The sequence below is a fragment of the Scylla paramamosain genome, chromosome 10 (assembly GCF_035594125.1).
Source record: "Scylla paramamosain isolate STU-SP2022 chromosome 10, ASM3559412v1, whole genome shotgun sequence".
Classification (NCBI taxonomy): Eukaryota; Metazoa; Arthropoda; class Malacostraca; order Decapoda; family Portunidae; genus Scylla; species Scylla paramamosain.
Genome location: NC_087160.1, coordinates 18690772 through 18714390, shown reverse-complemented (window position 1 = coordinate 18714390; position 23619 = coordinate 18690772). Strand labels below are relative to the sequence as shown.

At 37.0% G+C, this 23619-nt stretch overlaps 1 protein-coding gene across 5 annotated transcripts in view; it reads right to left on the bottom strand.

Annotated features, from left to right (window-relative positions):
* Positions 1-27: 27 nt before the first annotated feature.
* LOC135104294 (uncharacterized) overlaps positions 28-23619 on the bottom strand; it is a 30643-nt gene continuing 7051 nt past the window's right edge. For 3 of the 5 annotated variants that reach the window (XM_064011511.1, XM_064011510.1, XM_064011512.1), the window contains exons 4-13: positions 16185-16364; positions 15555-15631; positions 14626-14694; positions 10295-10331; positions 10033-10186; positions 9280-9395; positions 7355-7427; positions 6972-7167; positions 6620-6736; positions 28-6356 (exon numbers count right to left, since the gene is read on the bottom strand). In XM_064011511.1, coding sequence (XP_063867581.1) covers positions 6303-6356; positions 6620-6736; positions 6972-7167; positions 7355-7427; positions 9280-9395; positions 10033-10186; positions 10295-10331; positions 14626-14694; positions 15555-15631; positions 16185-16364 — 1073 coding nt within the window. In that variant the 3' untranslated portion in view covers positions 28-6302. The remainder of the gene's footprint in view (positions 6357-6619; positions 6737-6971; positions 7168-7354; positions 7428-9279; positions 9396-10032; positions 10187-10294; positions 10332-14625; positions 14695-15554; positions 15632-16184; positions 16365-23619) is intronic. The other 2 variants (XR_010270364.1, XR_010270365.1) reach the window with 2 other exon arrangements.

Here is a 23619-nt window from a genome sequence, read left to right as displayed (position 1 = left end):
CCTGAGAGAGAGAGAGAGAGAGAGAGAGAGAGAGAGAGAGAGAGAGAGAGAGAGAGAGAGAGAGAGAGAGAGAGAGAGAGAGAGAGAGAGAGAGAGAGAGAGAGAGAGAGAGAGAGAGAGAGATCTGCCATCTCACAATGATATTGCTCAAGATTCAATTAACACACATTTTATACAATCACACACACCACAATACAGGTCAATTTGATCATAGAACATTTTTGAGAGAGAATGAGTCGATCTTTCATTTGTGAGTGTGACTTTCCTCACGGAACACCCAGTGTATGTATGTCTATATCCCTTTCCATATTAATGTGACATGATAATGTAATGGGAGCATGTGTTAGCCAACACAATCATTGGTATTTTCTAATTATAAATAATATTGGAACTACACATCAGATACAGCTCACTCAGGTATGGCTAATTACAATATCAATAATCAATTTGACAATAATCAATTAGTACAGAAACAAAGATTTGACTGTGGAAAATGCTAAGCAAATAAAGGCAGTATTAAATTCAAGTTGAATGTTTTCCTATATCCTATAACAACATTGAATGTTTTCCTATATCCTGTAATAACATCACTAGCTTGCTTCTAGTCCTTCACACATCTATGTATGGGCTATCACACACACACACACACACACACACACACACATGACTCATCGTCAAGTAAACAAGCAGCGATCCAAGCTCCAGCAGAGGAAGATTTTGCTTGACCACGGCCACCACTCGGAGCCTAGAATGTGTTCACAGTTAGGAGCTGTGCTCAAGTAAAGTTGTTCTGTCTCCAGAAATAAAAAAATAAGGGAAAATTTAAGTAATAATAGGTGTAATAAAATGAGTAAAAGGTCCAGCAAGGCGGACGCCATAGGTGGGAGTGGAATGTTGCCAACAGGGTCACCATTCCCAGGATTTGTGGAAGACAATGAACTACATGGAAAAATGCAAGGAAAGAAAGTGGTTTTAATGGAAGGGATGATCAGTGATCTCATTGAAAGAGTGAAAAACTAGAAAAAAACATGACCTGGAAGAGGAAAACAAAGAACTGAAATCAGTGCCAATATAAAAACAAAATTGAAGGAAAACAATGATACTGTTAAAAAACAGGAAAATTAAGTGACAGGGATGAAAAGTGAACATCAAATCTGGCGGAAGGAAAATGAGGCAGAAAAAGTTAACTTTACAGAAATCATAGAAGCACAAAAGAAGGAAAAGACAGATTTAAGTAAGGAAATTGTGAAAGTGATCAAACAGAAGGAATTGATGGTAAGGGACACAGTGGACAAAAAGAAATGTATTGTTATATATGGATTAAAAGAGGAAACAAAGCCAGTAAGATACAGTATGGAAAAAAAAAAAAAAAAAAAAAAAAGGTAGCAGAGGATGTTGTAAGAAATATAGAGGTGAGGACTGGATAAGTGAAATTCAGGAAATACATAGACTGGGGAAGAATACAGGAGGAGAGTGACCACTGAAAGTAAAATTTAGGGCACAAACAACAGCCACGGAAGTGATATCGTATGTGTGGAAACTGGACAAGATAGAGCAATACAGGAAAGTTTGGACAAAGAGGGACATGAATGAGGAGGAGAGACTCAAGGTAAACGATCTAATAAAAGAAGGAAAGGCAAAAAACGAGAACAGAACGGAGGAAGAGAAGAAAAAGTTCCATTGGAAGGTAAAAAACGAGAGGCTCAGGAAGTGGTATCTGACAAAAAAAAAAATAAATAAATAAAAAAAAAATAAATAAATAAAAAAATGTAAATAACGTATGGAAAAATATAAAGTGGACAGTGGCATATGCAAATATAAATAGTTCAATACCAACATTACAAGAACTGAATAATTATATTAAGATAAAGCAGCCCAACATCATAGGTATTATTTAAGTTGAATTAAATGAGACAACAGAAAATATAAGAATTGGTAATAGTAATTATAATGTGTGGATAAAACATAGAAATAATAAGAAAAGGGGAGGAGTCACGTTACTTACAAAGAAGAGTATAACAGTGGAAGAAATGGGAGAAGGAATGGCAGAAGTAATTATAATAAAAACAAAAAGGAAGGGAGGAGGAAGAAGAGATTTTGCAGTGGCTTATGTACCCCCAAAGACGAATGCATGAACACAAGAGAATTATAAATTACTGTTAAGAGATACTAGTAACTATTTGGAGAGAATACTGGTGGAAAGTAATAATATAACGCTTAATTGCAAAGAGGTATGCTGGGAAGAGTGGACCATGGACGGAGGAGAAGAGTCATGGGGATATATGCTTTTAAATTTAATAATGACAAATACTATGACCCAATGGATAGGAGAAAATACAAGATTTGGCAGTAATGAACGGGCATCTAGGCTAGATTTGTTGTTTACAAAGGAAATGGACATCACTGAAGGAATAAATTATCAGTTCCCACTAGGTAAAAGTGACCATATTAATTGAATTCAGTATAGGCAGTGGTTCAATAGAAAATAGGAATGAAATTTACAAGAATGGGAGATATGATTACAGGAAAGCAGATTTTATCAGGTCAAGGGAATATTTTGCGGAGGCTAAATGGAAACAACTGTTCATGGCAAGTAATATGCAGGAAAAGTGGGATATATTCATGGAAATTTAAAATGAAGGGGTCAGTAGATATGTACCGAAGATCAAAATAAAGAAAGTAAAAAAGAAAAAAAAGACTGGTTTAATATGAGATGTATAACAGCAAAAAAAGAAAAAGAAGCAGCATGGAATAGATGGAGAAAAAAGTAGGAATTGAGAAATGGGAAGAATTCAAGAAGGCAAGAAACGAATATATCAGAATCCTGAGAGAAGAAGAAAGGAATTATGAGAAAGATATAGTTAACAAATGCAAAGATGAGCTGAAGTTATTCTTCAGATGTGTGAATGGGAAGATGAAAAACAAGCAAACAAGAGATAAATTAATGAAAGATGACATTACATATGAAGATACACAGTTACATGCACAATTAATGAACAAGTGCTTCCAGTCAGTATTCACCAAATAAAGCAAATTTGAAGAAAGAGTATGGCACAGAGACAATGTGATGAGAGAGATACAGGTGGACATAAGTGAAATTAAGATTATGAAAGAATTGGATGTAAGTAAGGCTCAAGGACCAGATGGAGTGTCAACTGGATACTTAAGGAATGTTGTAAACAACTGGCAGGAAGTATACACAATACCATAGTATGTTCTTTTAAGGAAGAAAAATCCCTCTAGACTGGATGAGAGCCAATATTGTGCCCATTTTTAAAGGAGGTAATAAAGAAGATCCATTAAATTACAGACCAGTGTTCCTAACAAGTCTGGTGGCAAAAATAGCTGAAAGAATAGTTAAAAACAGATGGATGGAATATTTAGAAGAAACACATACACTGACTGACAGACAATTTGGTTTCAGAAGTGGAAGATCTTGTGTCACGAATTTAGTGAGCTTTTATAGTAGAGCAATAGATATAATTCATGAGAGGGAGGGTTGGGCAGACTGTGTTTATTTAGACCTGAAAAAAGCATTTGATAAGGTACCACACCAGAGACTGCTATGGAAAATTAAAAATATAGGGGGTTTGCAAGGCAACACACTGAATTGGATTAAAGACTTCTTGAGGGACAGAGAAATGAGAACAGTAATAAAGGGAGAAAAATCCGAATGGTGTAGAGTTACAAGTGGAGTACCACAGGCAGTTTTAGCCCCCGTAATGTTTCTGGTGTATATCAACGATATGGTGGATGAGGTTGAGTTATGTGTCTGTTTGCAGGTGATGTGAAATGGAAAACAATATGGATTGTGAAATATTACAGAAAGATCTAAACAAGACATATAAGATATATAAATGGAGTAAGAAATGGGAAATGGAATTCAATGCAAAGAAATGCAAGGTGATCGAATTAGGAAAAAGCAAAAGAGAACTGACAAGTTCCTACACCATGGGAGAAGTGAAAATTAAGAAAACCAAAGAACAAAAAGAATTGGTAATTACAATAAGTGATAATTTATCACCCGAAAAACATGTAAACAAAATAGTTGGGGAAACCTATGAGTTACTAAGAAAGATGAAAGGGGCATTTGCTTACATGGATGAAGGGACGATGAAAAAGTTGATGGAATATGTGATTTAACCAAAACTGGAATATGCCACAATTGTTTGGTCACCCCATAATAAAAAGGAAATAGGGAAAATAGAAAGGATCCAACCAAATTGGCACCAAGTTTGAGAGATTTAACCTATGAAGAAAGATTAAGGAGATTGAAGCTTCCATCATTACAAGAGAGATGAGAAAGTGGGGAGCTGATTGCTATATACAGAGCTTTAAAGAGTAAGGATCAAGCAGACAAAGAGGACTTATTTGTGTGGGGACTCAAGAGATACAAGAGGACATGGAGTGAAATTGAGGAAAACAGCAAGTAGAAGAGATATCAAGAAATATGGTTTCCCAAATAGAAGCATAAAAATATGGAACAACTTAGATGAAACAGTAGTACAAGCAACAAATATTCATGAATTTAAAGTTAAGCTGGATGCTTATAGATATGGAGACAGGACAGCACGAGCATAGCTCTTTTCCTGTAAAAACACAACTAGGTAAATACACATTCTCCATTTGCTGTTTGTTTACATTTCATACTTGATAGGATTAAGATCCTACTCAGGTTTGTGACCAGTAGTCTTGAGTTTCAGAATTTTTTAAAAACTTTGTGTGTGTGTGTGTGTGTGTGTGTATATATATATATATATATATATATATATATATATATATATATATATATATATATATATATATATATATATATATATATATATATATATACACACACACTCGTGTATATATATACACTTCGTTTGCAACACCATCACTCCCAACTTTGAAATGATGGGTTACTGTTCTAATACTAGCCTATGCACAGTAACAATCAGTTCTCAGCTCATCATGAGAGATCTCTTCCTTTGTCATGACCAAGTCATTAAAGGTATTTCTATACAGGGAATGTCCCCTAGGGAATCAACAGGATTGCCTTGGGCAAAGAGAAATCCTTGTTCAAAAAATTTTGTTGATTTTATTAAAGCACAAACTGAATGTCTCATTTTAAAAATAATTCTGGTGAACACAGCCCTTGATGGCAAAAGGAGCAAACTGCAGACAAAACACACACACACACACACACACACACACACACACTGATGATGAGTTCATGGTAGAAATACAACAATAACTGTCTGTAAGAGGTGAATAACATCCATCCCCACTGACAGAACACCAAACCACCACCTGATGTAAATAGTTCATTGCCACTTTTGTTTCTGAAAATACAAAAATGCTTCAATTGTTAATACATTTATTATTAGGCAAAACAGCCTCCTGGAGCATGAGTTTTGTTTACAGTGTTGCAGTCTCAGGTACAGAATGACACTGTAAGTATGACTAAACCTACAATTACAAAAATAACGATGACTAAGACCTATCCGTCATTGTACGTATCAAGCTCCTGACAAACTGAAATAATACACAACTATCAAGGAAAGAAATCACTGATATTTGTCCTTTCTATCCATAAAGTATCTATTTTTTATACACGTTGCAGAAGCAATGATTAACAGCACAAAGATCTTGTAAAACTGCAATATTATCTAAAAGGTAAAAAACAACACCCCTTTAGAGGCAGAGTCCTTACTCTCATCTGTGACAAAACTTGTGATAAAGTCTTGAAAGCTGCATGTGTACTGTACACAGCCTGGCTTATCTCTCCTAGCTGTGTCAACAACTAGTGATGCTTTCTCAACACCTTCCAAAACAATGTCAAAAATTATGTGCAGTTGCCCCAAGCAATGATGTCACAAAATCTAGTAAATTTCATGTCTACATGTGAAAGAGAAATTAATATGGGGACTAGTGAACTACTTTATATTAGGAGCTACATAAAAACCAAGAGGAATTGAGGATGTGACAGGTGGAGGTTGTTGTCTGGTATAGATTTTTTGTCTGAAACATTTTGTAATTATGAAATCACTTCTTTACACAACCGTACCTCATTTCAAGAATAGAAACTGTGATAACCCATTTGTTTTTGATCCATGAAAATACTAAGCAGTGTCACAAAAAACACTAACTTTCTTTACTGGAATGCTTAAAATTATTCATTATTAAATTATTTAATGCTAATAATACCTTAACTCAGTTCATATAATTCCCTTACCACTGGAGGAATCCACACCACATGCATGCAGGCAGCTCAGTACATCTTAGTCTAAAAGTGGGTAGGTATTGCTATGGTTTACATCTTACTTCTGCAGATCTTTCATTATATTTATCTTGAGAATAATTTCATCCAATATCTGAAAAAAAAGATAAAAATAAATGAATGAATAATCATTCAGAATGAATTTCAAAACATATGGTGGAATAACTTCTTCACAAACAGCCTATTCTGTTAAAGGCTTTCTACAGCTTCAGAAACACAACATGCAAATTCTATTTTGTCAATAGTTCTCTTGCAACTGTTTAATCAGTAAATGCTCCAAAAATCATTACAGATCCAGTACACCTTACCTTAACACCAGATAATGTAAGAATATTGAAAAGAAATAGTTTTACTCACGTGCACAATAGTGGGAGGACCAATTTTGTTGTAGTAGTCTCTAAGAGAGACAACAAGGTAGCTGGCAACATTTGCAGCAAGGGCTGTATCTTCCTTACTCTTTACTCTGCATACAGACTGAAATAGTAAAACAAAATAGACTTTTCAAAACACGGGTCAAAAGATTTTTTAAAATTTTGTCAAGGTTAACAAACAGAAGTTGATTGAGTTTGATTGAATACATGAAAACACTAAGCCATATGTCACTATTATTTATGGATGCAAGAAAATTAACACTAAAGTCACTGAGTGTCCACTGACTTATTGTAAAAATCTCCAATGTCTGATCATTCTGAAGACCTGAAACACTCACCAACTTTTTCAGAAGTTCACCACAAGAACCATCAGAAATGCCCTCAAAGAGCATCGCTGTTGTATCCACAGATGGTAGTACTTGAGGGGCTGCGGGCTTTTCAGGTGCTGCTGGGCTGCTGATCACTGGGGGCGGTGGGGCTTCCCGGCGCAAGTAAGGGTTGTAGCGGTCCCTTGGGTATCGCTCGGCAGACTCCCTGGAAAACACATTGCAAGTTCTATGAATGTACTTTTCATCTCTTCCACAATCCTTACATGATGCCTGAAACATCTACTTGAGCCAATGGACCAAAGTTCATCATCTCTGATTGAAGAGCAGATGCATTAACCCTTATGCTCCACTGTATCAATACACTTGTAAAGGGAACACCACATCAAAGCTACCTCCTTGCTGGACCTGGACGGCGATCAAAGTCATGCCTCACATCGCGTGGGCTTCCCCTCCTTTCATATGGATCTGTAAATGTATTTATGTGGATCAGTTTCTGCTATTTTACTAAGGAAACTCTACCCTATACATGGGGCCTCCCTTATTTTTTGGTGGGTGTGTATATTATGAGTGCTTCATGTAGCTCAACTTCTAGATTGCTTCAGTCTCCCCTAATGCAACTATTTACTAAATCCCACAGCCCATTCTTTCCTCATAAGTTCCATCCATTAAATGGTTGTCTTGTGTAAGTTTTCAAATCCATTCTTTCCTCTGACTTCCATCCATTAAATGGTTGTCTTGTGTAAGTTTTCAAATCCATTCTTTCCTCTGACGTCCATCCATTAAATGGTTGTCTTGTGTAAGTTTTCAAAGCTCTGTAAAGAAGTAGTTTGCATGGCCACACACAAGAAAATGAGAGAATAGATGTTGTTTCTTTTTCCTTTTTTTTTTTTTTTTTTTTTACACAAATTGTGGTAGCCCTCCTGTAGTGAGGTAAGCAACACCCGGGTTGAAATTGAGTTGCCACATGCAGTAAGTAGTCTCACTCAATCTCTCTCTTATGAGGTAAGTGAAATATTCTGTAAGTCCAAAGGTTAAGTCAATAAGTCAAAATCTGACATAAAAACTCCAAAGGTTAAGTCAATAAGTCAAAATCTGACATAAAAACTCAACTTTTTTCCACTGATAGATGCATGGTAAGACATTTGGTGCTGAAGAGAGGCAAGCACCCAAGAGAGGCACTGTGACCAATCAGCGTGTAAGATTATGGTGAGTCACCACCTCCAAGCCAGTGGGAGTGTGGATGTACGTCAGTCTCCCCAAGCCAGTATTACTGAAGGGAATGTTTTCTCACTCTTTACAGTTTCCTCTTTTTGGTAAGCAATCATGGATGATAGTGATTCTGGTGACAATCTGAGCCTTATTTCACCCTCAGGAATGAGAAAGAAGCCAATGAATGAAGAAAATGAAGCCTATGCCCATTAATATTAAGTTAGCATTACAATAGGAAATAATTTTAGAAAAACTGTCTTTTAACTCCCTTTGAACAAAATTAATTATTGTGAGTCTCAAATTCTAATAAGAGTTGCATTAGGATGTACCATAACTGATAAACAATGTTTGCCACCATGGCCTCACATTGCCAAAGGCTTCTAAAGTATCACCAAATAAGGTAACATATTTTCATTTTCATCCTACATTATTGAAAATATTACAGCTTACAAGACAAACAATACCAATCAGTGACATTCACTTACCCATATGACACACATACATATAATGCTGCCTTTTCTTATTATTTTATTATAAGTTTTAATATGGTAATAATATTTCCATTGTATTTTGTATCATCAATCTAAACAACAAACAAGAAAGCAGCTTTTGACAGTTTTGAAACAAATGTTAAGTATGGTCACTTGTCTCACTTCAGGTACCAGTGCTGAAGCGAGGTAGTACAGGTGTGGCTGGATGTGGAGTGGGACTTTCAAACAATCTTTTCTCATTTTTTTGTTTGTGTTGCTTACCTCATTACAGCAGGGGCTGCTACAGTTATTTAAGGGAACTGTGGTACAAAATGAGTCTTTAGAAAGTCGTAAATGATTATAAGAAAAATTGTCCAGCAGTGAAAGGGTTAAGTATTACTATTATTAACATAACACATTAATTTCCTCATGTGCCAACCTATCCTTTTCCTTTGCCTCCTGTTTTCTCCAGGCCCTATATGTTCCTTCTTCAGTCACCCTTTACTTGCCTGTGGCAAGTCACACAGCAACCTCACACAGATCCTTTCTTTCCACTGAATTACTGACAATAAACCTCTACTTTCATTTTCCATTCTCCTCTCTCTTGCCCACACCACCCCCAAACACACTGAACTTACCTCTGTCATATGGGTGTCTATATGGTCCAGTGTCATTCCTGTAGTAGTCATCATAGTAGCCATCTGAATACCTATCATAGCCACCTCTTCTGTCAAAGTAACCTCTGTCATTGTGCCTGGAAATAAATGTATCACTTATTTCTCAGAAGCTCAGGTTAGCTTTTGTTTACATCTAAAGGGTGACAGTTTGGTTATAATGTGAGAACAAAATGTCATTAATGACATCAAAAACTGAAAACTTTCTAATATGTGCTAAATTAAAATCTTTATAAAAACTTGAGCAAATATTCAATGATTTGTTATCTAATTATCATTGAAAAGTTTCTAGCAGATACACAAAATAAAGGTACAGCTGTCAGTACCATCAATCAGGACAGTATAGTTTACCCATAAAATTTAATTCCTTTCATCACCATACATTATGCTTGAAAGAATATCAAGGTTGGGAGCTGTTTGAAGATCAGTGGGGAGACCAAAGAAAACATGGAGATTGTGTGGGTAGGAGGATATGAAAGGGTTGAATTAAAGAACATACAGTCTACAACTGAAAAAAAAAAAATGGAAGAGTTTTTAGCCATTCAACCCTATGAGGGAAAACATAAATGTTGAATAAGATGCAGAAACTGTTATTGATGATGATGATGATGATAACCTTTGTTATTCTTCCTTCTCAAAAGTTAAAGTTCATATTAGATGATGAGTACTTTCTTCCAGGTCACAAAACTTTTAAGGCAACTTCATTTTGCTAATCACCTCTGGCCTGGAGACAATGGTCGCATGAAAGGCCTGCGTTCTCCATACGGGTCTCTCCTTGGGTGATCCCTATCAGACCAAGACTGTGGCGGTGGACGGTTATGCTGATGGCGAGGACCCCTCTCATGCCACCCACCACTGTGTTCTCCAGAATCTATGGAAACAAAGAAACAATCAGTAACCTTTTCAATGTCTTACCTGCTCACCATTTATGATACTGATGTAACATTCTCTACCTCAAGGAATAATGTGAAATACATACCTTGACCTTTTCCCCCTTTATCCCACTGGTCCTTTCTCTGGAAAAAAAAAAAAAAAGGAAAAAAAAGAAAATAAATTACTTTTATACATACATTAGATTACAATGTAATTCATAAAACTATAAAGACTTCAAGTATATAACTGTTCCCATTTTGCCACCTACACATTATTTGATGCAGGCACTACCATGCTTACTGTGACTGCTGTTTTCTCTAGTATTTTCTTAATGAGTATAGCAGTGCTATCTCTGTTGTCACATACACATGTAGGTACCTCTCTCTTTCATCACAACCACTTAAGTTAATATTGTGGCACACACACACACCCTACAATATAATTACTTATAATCCTGTGTTGCCCTAAGTCTTTTCCCTCACTTACCCCTCAAGTTTCTTTTCAACATCTATCATCTCTGATCAATTAAATAAAATATTTATCACTTAAGGGTCAAGCCATTAAAACAGAATAGACTACTGACCTGTACTCTTTTAGTTAACTATGTCAAATGTTGCAAGGGCAATGGATCTATAAGGTGCAACATGGGCAAGACAGTTATACTGTAAGGCTCTGGTGAGGTATGCAACACAATGACCCTCATGGTCAAAGAAACTTGGTCCTCTCCTTATTTTGCCAATATTTATCAAGATCTGGATTAATTTTGTTCTGAACAAATTGATTTGCTTCACTAATAGTGAACTGAAGAGATCTTGCCATTTAAGAGCAAATAAAAGCAAGATCATAATTTTTTTCAAGGTCATATTAGCTTGAATAAAGTGCAGAGCATTGTAGCTTTGATCCTACAATGTTCTACACTACATTCTAACCAATATGACCTTGTTCAAGACTCAAGACATAAAGAATGGTCACAGGAAATATAGAGGTTTCATAACAAGAAAGAAATAATAGAGAGGAGCAATGAGACAATCAGAATGAAAATAGAGAACAAAAATAGTGTCAGCAAATAAAGTTGCGACCCCCCATTTAAAATCTCCAGTGAACAGCTCTCAACTCCATCCTCTGTTAAACCTAAGTGGTTTGTCCAGCTCCATATGATAAGCACTGGCAACTCACTTGCCCTCCAGCACATTTTTCCCCTGTGGAATGTAAAGGTCCACCATTTTTTCACTAGAGAGCCAAAAATGGTCTGGGTCACCACAAACAAGATGGAGAAGGCCCATATCATTGCCTTTGGGCAAGTAGGAGTCAAGATCAATGAGGCTGCTGCCCATGCTAGCTGCCATACAGGAGAAATTTTGGTGCAGCTTTGCAAGTGGGTCGCTTCAAGTTGTGAAAGCACTCACATTCTGACACATTATGCAGCAGTTTTAAGTGTTTTTCTTCATGTAAAGAATGGATTTCTTATCAAGTATGTCTTGAGTGCATCAGTTTTTGTGGAGATCTTTCCCTGCTTGCCAAGGCAAGGTTTAGGGAAGGGAATTTTATTGTCATTCAAAACTTTGCTAGCAGCAAGGATGTGAAAGGTAATGGCTCTGTGGCAGCCAACAGGGGTAGCAGCTTCATTAATCTCAATTCCTACTTGCCCCAGGGTAATGATATGGGGCTTCTCCACCCTGCTTGTGGTGGCCCAGACCATTTTTGTCCTTTTGGTTAAAAAAAATATGGACTTTTACACTCCACAGGGGAAAAACATGCAGGAGAATAAATTCTGGGACAAAAAAATTATCCCTAATATTTTGTGCAGCCTTAAGATACTACAACATTGCTGTTATCATGTGATCACATTATTATAACTTTTTTATGTTAGAGGGGCACTAGCCAAGGGCAACAAGAAGTTAAAATAAAAAGGGCCCACTTGAGTGCCAGTCCTTAAAGAGAAGCCAAAAAAGAATAATTGAAAATTGGAGGATAAGAGTCTTGAAATCTCTTTCTTGAAGGAGTTCAAATCACAGGAAGAAGAAAATACAGACACAGGCAGGGAGTCCCACAGTTTACCAGAAAAAGGGATGAATGATTGAGAATACTGGCTAACTCTTGCATTAGAGAGGTGGACAACTAGAATGAGAAAAGGTAGTCTTGAGCAGTGATGCTACAGGAGAGGAAGCATGAACTTAGTACGTAAGTTTTACAGAGGATGGAGATGAAAACTGTTCCCAGTGATCTGAAATGGTGGGTCACAACTTCATCAGCTGACACTGTATGATGGAAGTATGTGTGAACTAGTATTTAAGAGGAAAAAGGCAGACTGGCAAAGCCATGGAGATGGTATCACATGCATGGGACAAGACAGTTTGACAGGAACAATGAAAAAATTATGAAATACAGATTTAACTGCATTGGTTTTTCCCCATCAAGAACACCACAAACACTTCAAACCAATCAATTGTGATGTTTCACGAAGCACATGACATCTGTGGTGATGCTGTTTTCCGTAGGTGAGGTTCAACTTTCATCTCGACAATATCTTCAAAATCATCATATAACAAATACTTCTGCATGCACTAGGTACAGAAATTGCAAGAATTTCTCAATTTCAACTTTTCACACACAAAAAAAATTCATGCTCCACATTTCCTTGCTCTTGTAGCTTGGACAGTAGCTTTGCTCCAAATCTAAAAGGTAGCTTGGACAATAGCTCACTCTCAGTATTAAAGGTAGCTTGGACAGTAGCTTACTCCCAATGTAAAAAGTAGCTTGGACAGTAGCTTGCTCCCAATGTAAAAAGTAGCTTGGGCAGTAGCTTGCTCCCAATGTAAAAAGTAGCTTGGACAGTAGCTTGCTCCCAATGTAAAAAGTAGCTTGGACAGTAGCTTGCTCCCAATGTAAAAAGTAGCTTGGACAGTAGCTTGTTTCCAATATATGTAGCTTCTGAAGTTGTCATTATGAAAACATGAGCTTTCTTTCTTTTCAATGATGTCCGAAAACTTCATGGTTTCCAGAAGAAAGGATATGCACTTCTGTTTTCTCTTAATGAAGGCTTGACTTTCATCTTCTGTGAATCTTTGCAATAAGCTATTTTTCACTGCACTGTCTTACCCAGTCAAGACAGGATGCTCAAAATATTCTGTCTTTCACTGGTTAAGACAGCAACTTAAGTTCCACAAACACATCTGGGTTCAGCTGTTACCAGTTGTTTGGCATGTTTTTCCCATCAGAAGGTACCAGGAACAACTGTGTACCTATATAATGACTGCACAAACAATTTCAATAATTTCTTTAAGTTTCCATACAATCATGCAAATACAAATTTAGGTGCATACACATATATATGCATGCACATATAATGTATACCAAAACATTTTCAATTGAACCTTTCAACATGATATGGCTTGTATAACTTAACTAATACAAGAAATAATGTATGTACCAGCAAAACAGTTATCTGCAGTGATACTGTCATAGGGGGCACACTAATCTTGTCAATTATTTGGTACATGTTAAACTCCATTACTTGACAAACCTCACTGAGACATTTCATGATTTAATTGATGTTTCCAAAGATAATCATAATAATGACAAGGATCAAAATCGTATCTCAGTTAAAAGTAGATGCATGACTATTATTTCACTTTCAAAATCCCTTGTACTGATACATAATTCATCTGTTACAGAGAGAAAAAGGCACATTCCCTGTGCATTGTAAAAGGTCGGTGAAAGGGATAAATTGAGGTGACTAGAAACACCTTCTTGTACAAGATGGATTAATTAACACTTAGCACATTTAATAAAGAATACATATCAAAGAAATTAATGTAAACACTGTCCTGCTGAAAGTCTACATAACTACTTTTGAAATTGTTACCAACAAAGTCTACATCTACATTTGATGGTTGCTAAGGAGCTTCCCTAAGGAAATGGACATGATTGTGTTCCACAGGGCAGCAGCCACCTGACTCACAAGAGGACAATTGGGAAACATATTGGGACAATTATAACAACAACAATCCCAAATAACAGAGATTTATCCTCTAGTTATAATGGCAGCAACCTATGCTTAATGGCTTGCAGATCTAAGACACCTCAATGTCCTGGAATCATTTTCACACCAGTTGTCACCTCACAATGCAGCTGCCTCATCCAGGCCCAACATAATGTGCCAAGGATTTCTCAATTGGACAACTGAACTTATTTACAGCTGAGCTAAGCTCAGCAGCAATCAACTTGCAAGCACAGAAACCCAAACACCACTATGAAGCAAACTGACACTACACCTCCAAATCACTTGGGAAATAGAAAAAAAGGGTGAGCAGGTCTCCATCCCAGCACCACCATAAAATGCAGAGGACAGAGAAAGATGATATATGGTATGATAGAGGATACCAACCCTCCCTTCTGGAAGCCATCACCGCTTACCAACTAAGTACTCCCTGATACCTTTAGGTGTTTCATCCCACTGCAATGAAGGTCCAGTGACTTCTTGGCATTCATTTCTGCACCACAAAGCTGAAAATGTTTTGAAAAATTTTAATTGATTTTTACCTCTATAAGATAGTCATGAAAGTATATGTAACATGCAAATAAAAGAATTAACTTAGATTTTACAAGGACTCAGTAGCACAGGAAAGTGTTCACTTAATAAAACACCCACCATCATATATCATTATGCTCAATCTGCCCTACTTTTACACTCACTAATGCAATACTTAGCAAATATCAATATATGTATGCACTTAAAATATAATTTCAAATGTAATAAATTAATAATATTTGTAAGAATAAAGCCTGGCTATTTACAGCTATAACCATAATATACCTGGTTTTCATATCCTGACAAGCATAAAATTATTATGCCTTGTAGAGCTTTCATGTCCATATTTGACAATGGGGGAAATTTTTTACACAAAAATTCTGTCAACCAAACAAGTACTGTAATACAATTTTGCTTATTCATAAAAATATTTTAGTACTTTAATTATGGGCATCAAGCTTTGATTCCTAACTTAATTTTCTGTGGGTCTATACAACATCAATATGTACTCTTATAAAAATATATAAAACTTTAAAACCCCTTATGCACTTGCCTTGCTTTGCACACAGGAATTTATTTTTAGCATAGCACACACATTTGACTGATAAATCACAATATAATTCAGTAAACTCAAGGATGTAAGTAGTTACCTTCTCCAAACAATGAACAAGACTCTGATTTAAATTAATCAAAACCATCAGCAAACAAACAATTCTTACAATAGACATTTGTGATCACTGCTAAACTGGATGATTACAGGAAAAATTAATAAGTTGTATGAGATCACTCAAGATACACAAGGTATAAATCAAGAGGGAGCCACATGTGAACTTACCTGACAGTAGTACCCAACTCTGCCAGGTTGAGAGTCCAGGTATTTTGCAAAGATGAAATTACCACCATATTTCTTAGCTGGAAAGGTAAGCTGAATGTTAAATAATATACATCATAAAGATACTGTAACTCCCATCAAAACTTTCAGTAAATCCAATTACACATTATGCCACCTACATTTTTGACAGTGATCACAAGCATTGCATGAGAAAAGTAAAAAAAAAAAAAAAAAAAATGCATTTATTTTACTTCTCTAAGTAACTGCTCATGTAGACTGATAAATTAACATACTAGTTCTTTTCATAATTTCATTTAAAACAGCTTACAAGCAGCATCCAGTTTTGGTTTACTGAGTCAAGAATACTTAGCCGGAAATGGTTAATACAAGAATAAATGTTAATGTCCAAACACTAATTCTTACTTTTCTACAGCACACACAGGCTTGCCAGTTAGCAAGCCTGAGGAAGTAGAAGTTAATTCACCTTTAACCCATGCACCTACCTGCACTGAGCCACCCACACTAAACAAAACACTGTCATCAGCACAGTACTTGCATATCAGTCATCCCCAGGACAATGTGGCACAGAAAATCAAGACAGATCTGTATTTACTTCAACAACATCATACTTACCAAGATTGGCATTCTCCTCTTCAAACCACTGCCTGTCTTCTTCATCGTCGTACTCTTTAATGTCTGCCCAAGTATTCAAGTTCCCAGGACCATACACATCTTCATCTTCAAAATCCTTGGTGAACTTTCCCCCTTCAGATCTCTCTTTCTGAGCTCTTGCTGGGGTATTACCACTCTTTCCTAATAAGACATTCTTAAATTGAGATCACTGTACATATGAAGGTGAAATATATATAGAGCTATGGCAAACTTGCTGCTGAAAATACCTCAATTTCAGAAGATCTTTATGAAGAAAAGGATTTCAATTTCTGATCCAGTCTTTATCACCAGTTCTCATACATGTGTCTTGAAGATAAGACTGTTCTCTGGGTAGTAAGTTCTCTTAGAGCACAATGTAAGGGATCAAGATTTAAACTTATTGCTGTCCACGTGACAGATCAGAATTTTCAGCAATGTGCATTAGTGTTTTACAAAGTACTATGTTAGATGAGTTTTCTTCCTTCCTTTCACACACACACACACACACACACACACACACACACACACACACACAAAAAAAAAAAAAAAAAGTAACAAATTATTTTGAGTCTGATGTAGCCATATTATCAAATGACAGCCTGAGGACAGAATGCAGGAAGCCACTGGTGGGATCTGGGATGCTCTATGTTGAACAGTAGTCCATGACACAAAAATTGCTGTTAGGAATATTTACAGCAATGTATATCACCATAGAAAATGAGCTGGCACTAATGCAGCAGTATACCAAATGAGAAGTTGGGTACCATATGTACAAGTGATGACAGAGCCTGAACCTGTGCAGTGATGGTTAAGCTGGTCAGCTATTCGTGTACTCCTAAATAAATGCATCTGTGAAGAATTGCAGTGAACTGCTCTCAACAAACCAGACTAGATTATGCTATCATCTGATCTCATGTTCAAGTCTTTACTAACAATGTCTGCTCTCATTTAATGGTCTATCAATTCTTTTCAGCAAACACTAAATCTCTTCTGTAAAAAATTGCATCTAGAATTCACAAGAATCTATAAATCTTTATCAACAATTTTTCCCTATGAGCACATTTGTGATTCCTGTAATATTTTTAATGCAAATATTCCACAAGATTCAAACACAAGGCAGAAAAGCAAGATTGCTTTATTTAACACATTAAATATATACTAAATGTCATAGGTAACAAAATATTCCAAGTCTGGTGCACAGAACCTATTCATTAGGAAATAAAAAAACAAACTGTGGGACATCTGTGATAAAATATGTCTGAGTTTGTTTGCCTTACATTATTTACTTTACATTTTTACTTGCATAACTTTTCTTGTGTTTGAATCCATGGGGGAAAGACAACCAATATGTATGAAAAAACTATCTTTTCCTCTAAAGACCAATAAAATTTCTTTTTCTCAAGAAACCCCTTGTAAAATAAGGGGGCATCTAATGCAGAGCTGCATCAATCTGCCAGCAAATACTCTGTGAATAACAAATCTGTGAATTTCAAGAGATATCCACTGGGAATGCAGATTGCACTTTCCAGATACAAATTACAATACTCAACATTGAATTAGTCTGCTCATGGCAAGGGTGTCAAATTGCTTCACCCCTAACCCTTTCAGTACTTATAGCATACCATAGCACTTCATATAAAATTTTGGCTAAGGAACTGATGAAGTACATGTATATGTCATCACTTATTGACGATACACAGGACTTAATTTTTTCAGTTTGTATGATTCTTATGATGTACTGACAAACTAATTAGTTGGCACCTTGTGTTTTAACGACATTGGTGGTGTTGGCCTTTGGTGGTGATGATACAAAGCCTGGGGGATGGGTGGATGGGGGTGTGTGTGTGATTGACACATGTTGTATCGTAGCGTTTTTCTCTGTTAGAGTGATTGAGCACGACATGACTCTTGAAAATTACTTACAAGGGTTGGACGATAATGAAACTCAATCAGAAGGCTTCATAAGTTTGGAAGTTTGCCTACATTCAACCTGTTCCTAAAAAGGGTGACCGCTCTAATCCCTCAAACTACCGTCCTATTGCTTTAATTTCCTGCTTATCTAAAGTTTTTGAATCTATCCTCAACAGGATGATTCTTAAACATCTATCACTTCACAAACTTCTATATGATCGCCAGTATGGGTTCCGTCAAGGCCGCTCTACTGGTGATCTTCTGGCTTTCCTTACTGAGTCTTGGTCATCCTCTTTTAGAGACTTTGGTGAAACTTTTGCTGTTGCCTTGGACATATCAAAAGCCTTTGATAGAGTCTGGCACAAAGCTTTGATTTCAAAACTACCCTCCTACGGTTTCTATCCTTCTCTCTGTAACTTCATCTCAAGTTTCCTTTCTGACCGCTCTATTGCTGCTGTGGTAGACGGTCACTGTTCTTCTCCTAAATCTATTAACAGTGGTGTTCCTCAGGGTTCTGTCCTGTCACCCACTCTCTTTTTATTATTCATTAATGATCTTCTAAACCAAACTTCTTGTCCTATCCACTCCTATGCTGATGATACCACCCTGCACTTTTCCACGTCTTTTCATAGACGTCCAACCCTTCAGGAGGTAAACATATCACGCAGGGAAGCCACAGAACGCCTGACTTCTGATCTTTCTAAAATTTCTGATTGGGGCAGAGCAAACTTGGTATTGTTCAATGCCTCAAAAACTCAATTCCTCCATCTATCAACTCGACACAATCTTCCAGACAACTATCCCCTCTTCTTCAATGACACTCAACTGTCCCCCTCTTCTACACTGAACATCCTCGGTCTGTCCTTTACTTATAATCTGAACTGGAAACTTCACATCTCATCTCTAGCTAAAACAGCTTCTATGAAGTTAGGTGTTCTGAGACATCTCCGCCAGTTTTTCTCACCCCCCCCAGCTGCTAACTCTGTACAAGGGCCTTATCCGTCCATGTATGGAGTATGCTTCACATGTCTGGGGGGGTTCCACTCATACTGCTCTTCTAGACAGGGTGGAATCAAAAGCTTTTCGTCTCATCAACTCCTCTCCTCTAACTGACTGTCTTCAGCCCCTCTCTCACCGCCGCAATGTTGCATATCTAGCTGTCTTCTACCGCTATTTTCATGCCAACTGCTCTTCTGATCTTGCTAACTGCATGCCTCCCCTCCTTCCGCGGCCTCGCTGCACAAGACTTTCTTCTTTCTCTCACCCCTATTCTGTCCACCTCTCTAATGCAAGAGTTAACCAGTATTCTCAATCATTCATCCCTTTCTCTGGTAAACTTTGGAACTCCCTGCCTGCTTCTGTATTTCCACCTTCCTATGACTTGAATTCCTTCAAGAGGGAGGTTTCAAGACACTTATCCACCAATTTTTGACCACTGCTTTGACCCTTTTAAGGGACTGGCATTTCAGTGGGCATTTTTTTTATTAGATTTTTGTTGCCATTGGCCAGCATCCTTCCTACATAAAAAAAAAAAAAAAAAAAAAAAAAAGTAATTCAGATGAAGTCTATTTGCCAGATAATGACACTGAAGCAAGCAGTGATGAGAAAAATGAGTGATGTGAATGGTGATGGTGAAGAAATACCACACAGCCCCACACTCTCCACGCCCCTACACTCCTTTACACTCATGGCTGATCAACATCATCACTGTTCCTGCCCTAAATGAGGATTTTTCTGGTGTTCATCCTGATGTACCAAGGAATGACATGAGTGCTTTGGTCTGCTTCCAGTTATTCATGTCAGACGAGGTGGCAGAATCCCTGTGCTCGTGGATGAATGTCCGTGCGCCCAAGTTTTTCATGGACAAACTGGGAAAGAAGTGGCATGATGTCACAAATGATGAGATGAATCTTTTTATGTTTGTAGTTAATGATGAGAGTCAACAAGTTACCTAAGATATCAGACTACTGAAACATCAATGTGCTCTGCCAAGGCTCCACCCTATGTTCATGGCCGCTGTGACGAGTAAGAACAGATTTTCAAAGATCGAACATTTCATTCATTACTCATATCCTGATGATTACAGGAAAGAAGACCCAATGACCAGAATTTCATCTTTCTTCAACATGCTGTGGGAAAAAACACAAAGTATTTCTCTGCTGGGGAGAATTTTACTGTTGATGAGTCTTATTGTCTACGAGGGGAGGCTTCTTTTTCGTCAGTATATAAAAATAAAGCCTTTGCCCCAGCTCCTCCAAGATCAGAGGTTACAAGTGGAACTGTTGTCTGTACAGCAATCGTCTTTATGATATGTCAGATATTCCAGTTATAAGCCTTATCCAAGTCTGAAAAAGTATCAGTATATTTGATGCTGAACTTTCTGAACAAAGGATACCATGTAGTAGGAAAGATGAAATTCCATGTAGGAAAGATGAAATTCTCCTTGTAAAATTCAGAAATAACAAGTATGTACACGTCATCACAACAAAGTATGAGGCAAGGTTTGTAGAGAGGACTCATTTCCTGAAGGAAGGAAAGAAGAAATGCATCAAGAAGCCATCACCAATTCAGAGATACAATAAACAGAAGGGGGCAGTGGATTTGGTTGATCAGCTGCTGGAGCCACCTAATCCAACATAAAAAGCATATGCATGATTCAAGAAATTGGGACTGCATATGATTTCAAGAATGTTGCTCAATGCTCAAACAATCTACTATAATCTCCATCCACAGAGAAACTGGATGGAGTAAGGAGAGTTTATCAAGTCCATCAACTCCTCACTCAGTGCTCACCTGGATACAAGCAGTTCTGTTTGGAGAGGAAGACCTGAGCATCAAAAGGAAGAAATCTGCTATGGTTGCAGAGTCTGAGCATCAAAAGGAAGAAGTCTGCTATGGTTGCAGAGAGTGGGAGTGACAAGTGCCATGGAATGATTCCTATATCTCCCACTGAAAAAAAAAAGTCCGAGCATAGAAACTGCAGGATGTGCTACAAGGATAAGACCAAATGGTGCGAAAATACTGCCCTGCAAGCCCTGGCCAGCCTGGACTGTGTTCTGAGGAACACTTTCAGGCATGGTACTCCAAGAACATACACTGGTCAAGGTGCACCTGCCTTGGATTGCACCTTCCCTACCTCACACTCACTCACCAATCTTGGATTTACTGTGAAGCAAGCAAACACCAATGGATGGAACTCTAATAGATTAAAAGGTAATTTTTTTTTTCATGTTTGATATATTGTTATTCTGTAATTATATTGAAACACTTACCATCTTGTGCCATCTTTTCTGCATATACAATAACTTGATTTAAATAGTATACATCTCGTGAACAAAATAAATCAGAACACGTGAAAAAGAAACATATAAATGACTAAATATGGGTATAAAGATAAATATGAACTAACCCTGTGATATTAGAAGCGCACAAAAAACTCAGTGTGGGAGTAGAAGATTGGTATGCATGGATATCATGGAGTCGGTAATGAAAGGGGTTAAGAGAGACCTAAAATCATCACAATGCATTATGCTGCCTACACAGTGGTGTAGCAGTAGGAGCTTCTGAGCCTGCCAAGTAATGTCTAATAAGTTGTTGTCTTGTCAGTGTGCTGAACAGTTGCTTGAATGTAGCAGGAGTTAAGAGGGTCACTACCAGGCCAACAGTATACGTTTCCATCCATTATGTCTGTCACAGTAAAGGTGGATTCATCACACCACAGTACCCCTATTTATTTGTCAGCATCCCAAACAATATATTTTTCTGCAAAAATGACCATATTCATCTTCTGTCTAAGAGTCAAAAGCAACTTCTTCACAGGGTTATGGCTGGTGGAGCCCAGCTCAGCGATGCACCTATTAACAGTTCTCATGGAACACTCACCAAATATGTATGGGTTGCTTTCTTTTTACTTTCCTTGCTGTTGCTGTTTCCTGGTTAGATTCTAATCCACACTTTACAACAGTCTATGACTGAATATTTGTTTTCTTGGCTTTGCAAAGCCTCTTCTTGTCAAGTAGGGATTGAATACCCAATGAAACTTGGCAACCTAGTGTTGAACACTCCTTGGGGTCATGCTGATCTGTTCAGAGATTACTTTTGTTTGCAGACTGAATTCCTTTAGGAATGGTCTGTGCATTTAAATCCTTTTTAATGCCCATTTCAACAACACAGAGGAGGTCCAAGGAGGCAGTAATGCAGGTAAAATGGGGGCACAAGCAAAACAGAGTGCAGAACAGAACACTATCAAAACAAAAGCTGATTGGGCATTGCTTGGCTGGCTCAGAAGTTCCTACTACTATGCCAGTGTGTGTAGGCAGCATAATACATTGGAACAATTCTAATTCCCTTTTAAGAGTACACTTAACTAGTCAGCCTCGCCCCAGGCAGATTAATTCAATGTCAAGCCTTGAACCTGAACTACTACATACCAAAGTCCTTAGTGAATCATTTTCACATGCTATTATCTTCCTACATATCATTTTCATTTTTGTTCTTCATTTCGTACAGCATCATCTTCATTTTAGTCCTGGTCACTCTGTACATTTACCACTGCCTTGTTACCATGATCATGAATCAGAAAATTTTTCATCAAACATTTTGATGAAATCCATAAAAATTCAAAATGTTTGAAGAAGAATTTATCTTAAAAAATAATTTGTATTTATTTCTGAATAAAGTTTTGGAACCAAAGCATTTTATCATCACTCATTTGCTGGCTTGAATAAAGCTGAGAATCAAATTATGATTGATTTTCATCCTTATTCAAGAAAAATTCTGGTAAAGGTAGCTATGCATATCCATCACTTTATAGCCCATGATGTTCTCTTTCACATCAAGAAAGAAATCCCATAGACAAAAATATACCGTAAGAACTTTCTCAGGATGGTGTTGTAGTCCTATGTTGTAGTTCTGAGGATATTATATATCTTTATGATCTTTTTGTAACCGAAACACCTCAAAAGTCATTATGCAAGCTGCCACAGTGAAGGCACACCCACAGTAAGCTCAAAGTATCCAGGTGATTGACTGCTATCATGCACTTGCTGGTCAATGACTTTAGACAGAGCACTGCACAGGTGTTCTGCACAATAATCCCTGTTCAAAATTGTTAAATCTTACTCTAGAAAAACATCATGATTCTTCAGACTTAGATTTATGGTGTTTAGCCTTGTTCCTTTGTTACAAGGCCAAAGGTATCATCAGTAAGGTCTGTAGAAAAATAAATAAAATACATATATAAATAAATAAATAAATAAATAAATAAATAAATAAATAAATAAATGAAAATATATGAATAAACAAATAAGATAAAAATAATATAAAACAAAATAAATAAAATAAATAAAATAAAACATTTGTAACATCATATTATAATAGTGAAGAAAAAAAAAATATATGGAGGTTATGGCAAGTCTGTGAAGAGAAGAAATTAACAGAGCAATGAGGAGATCAGTAGTGAGACGTGACAACCTTAAGTGACTGATTCACCTAGGGAGGAAGGAAT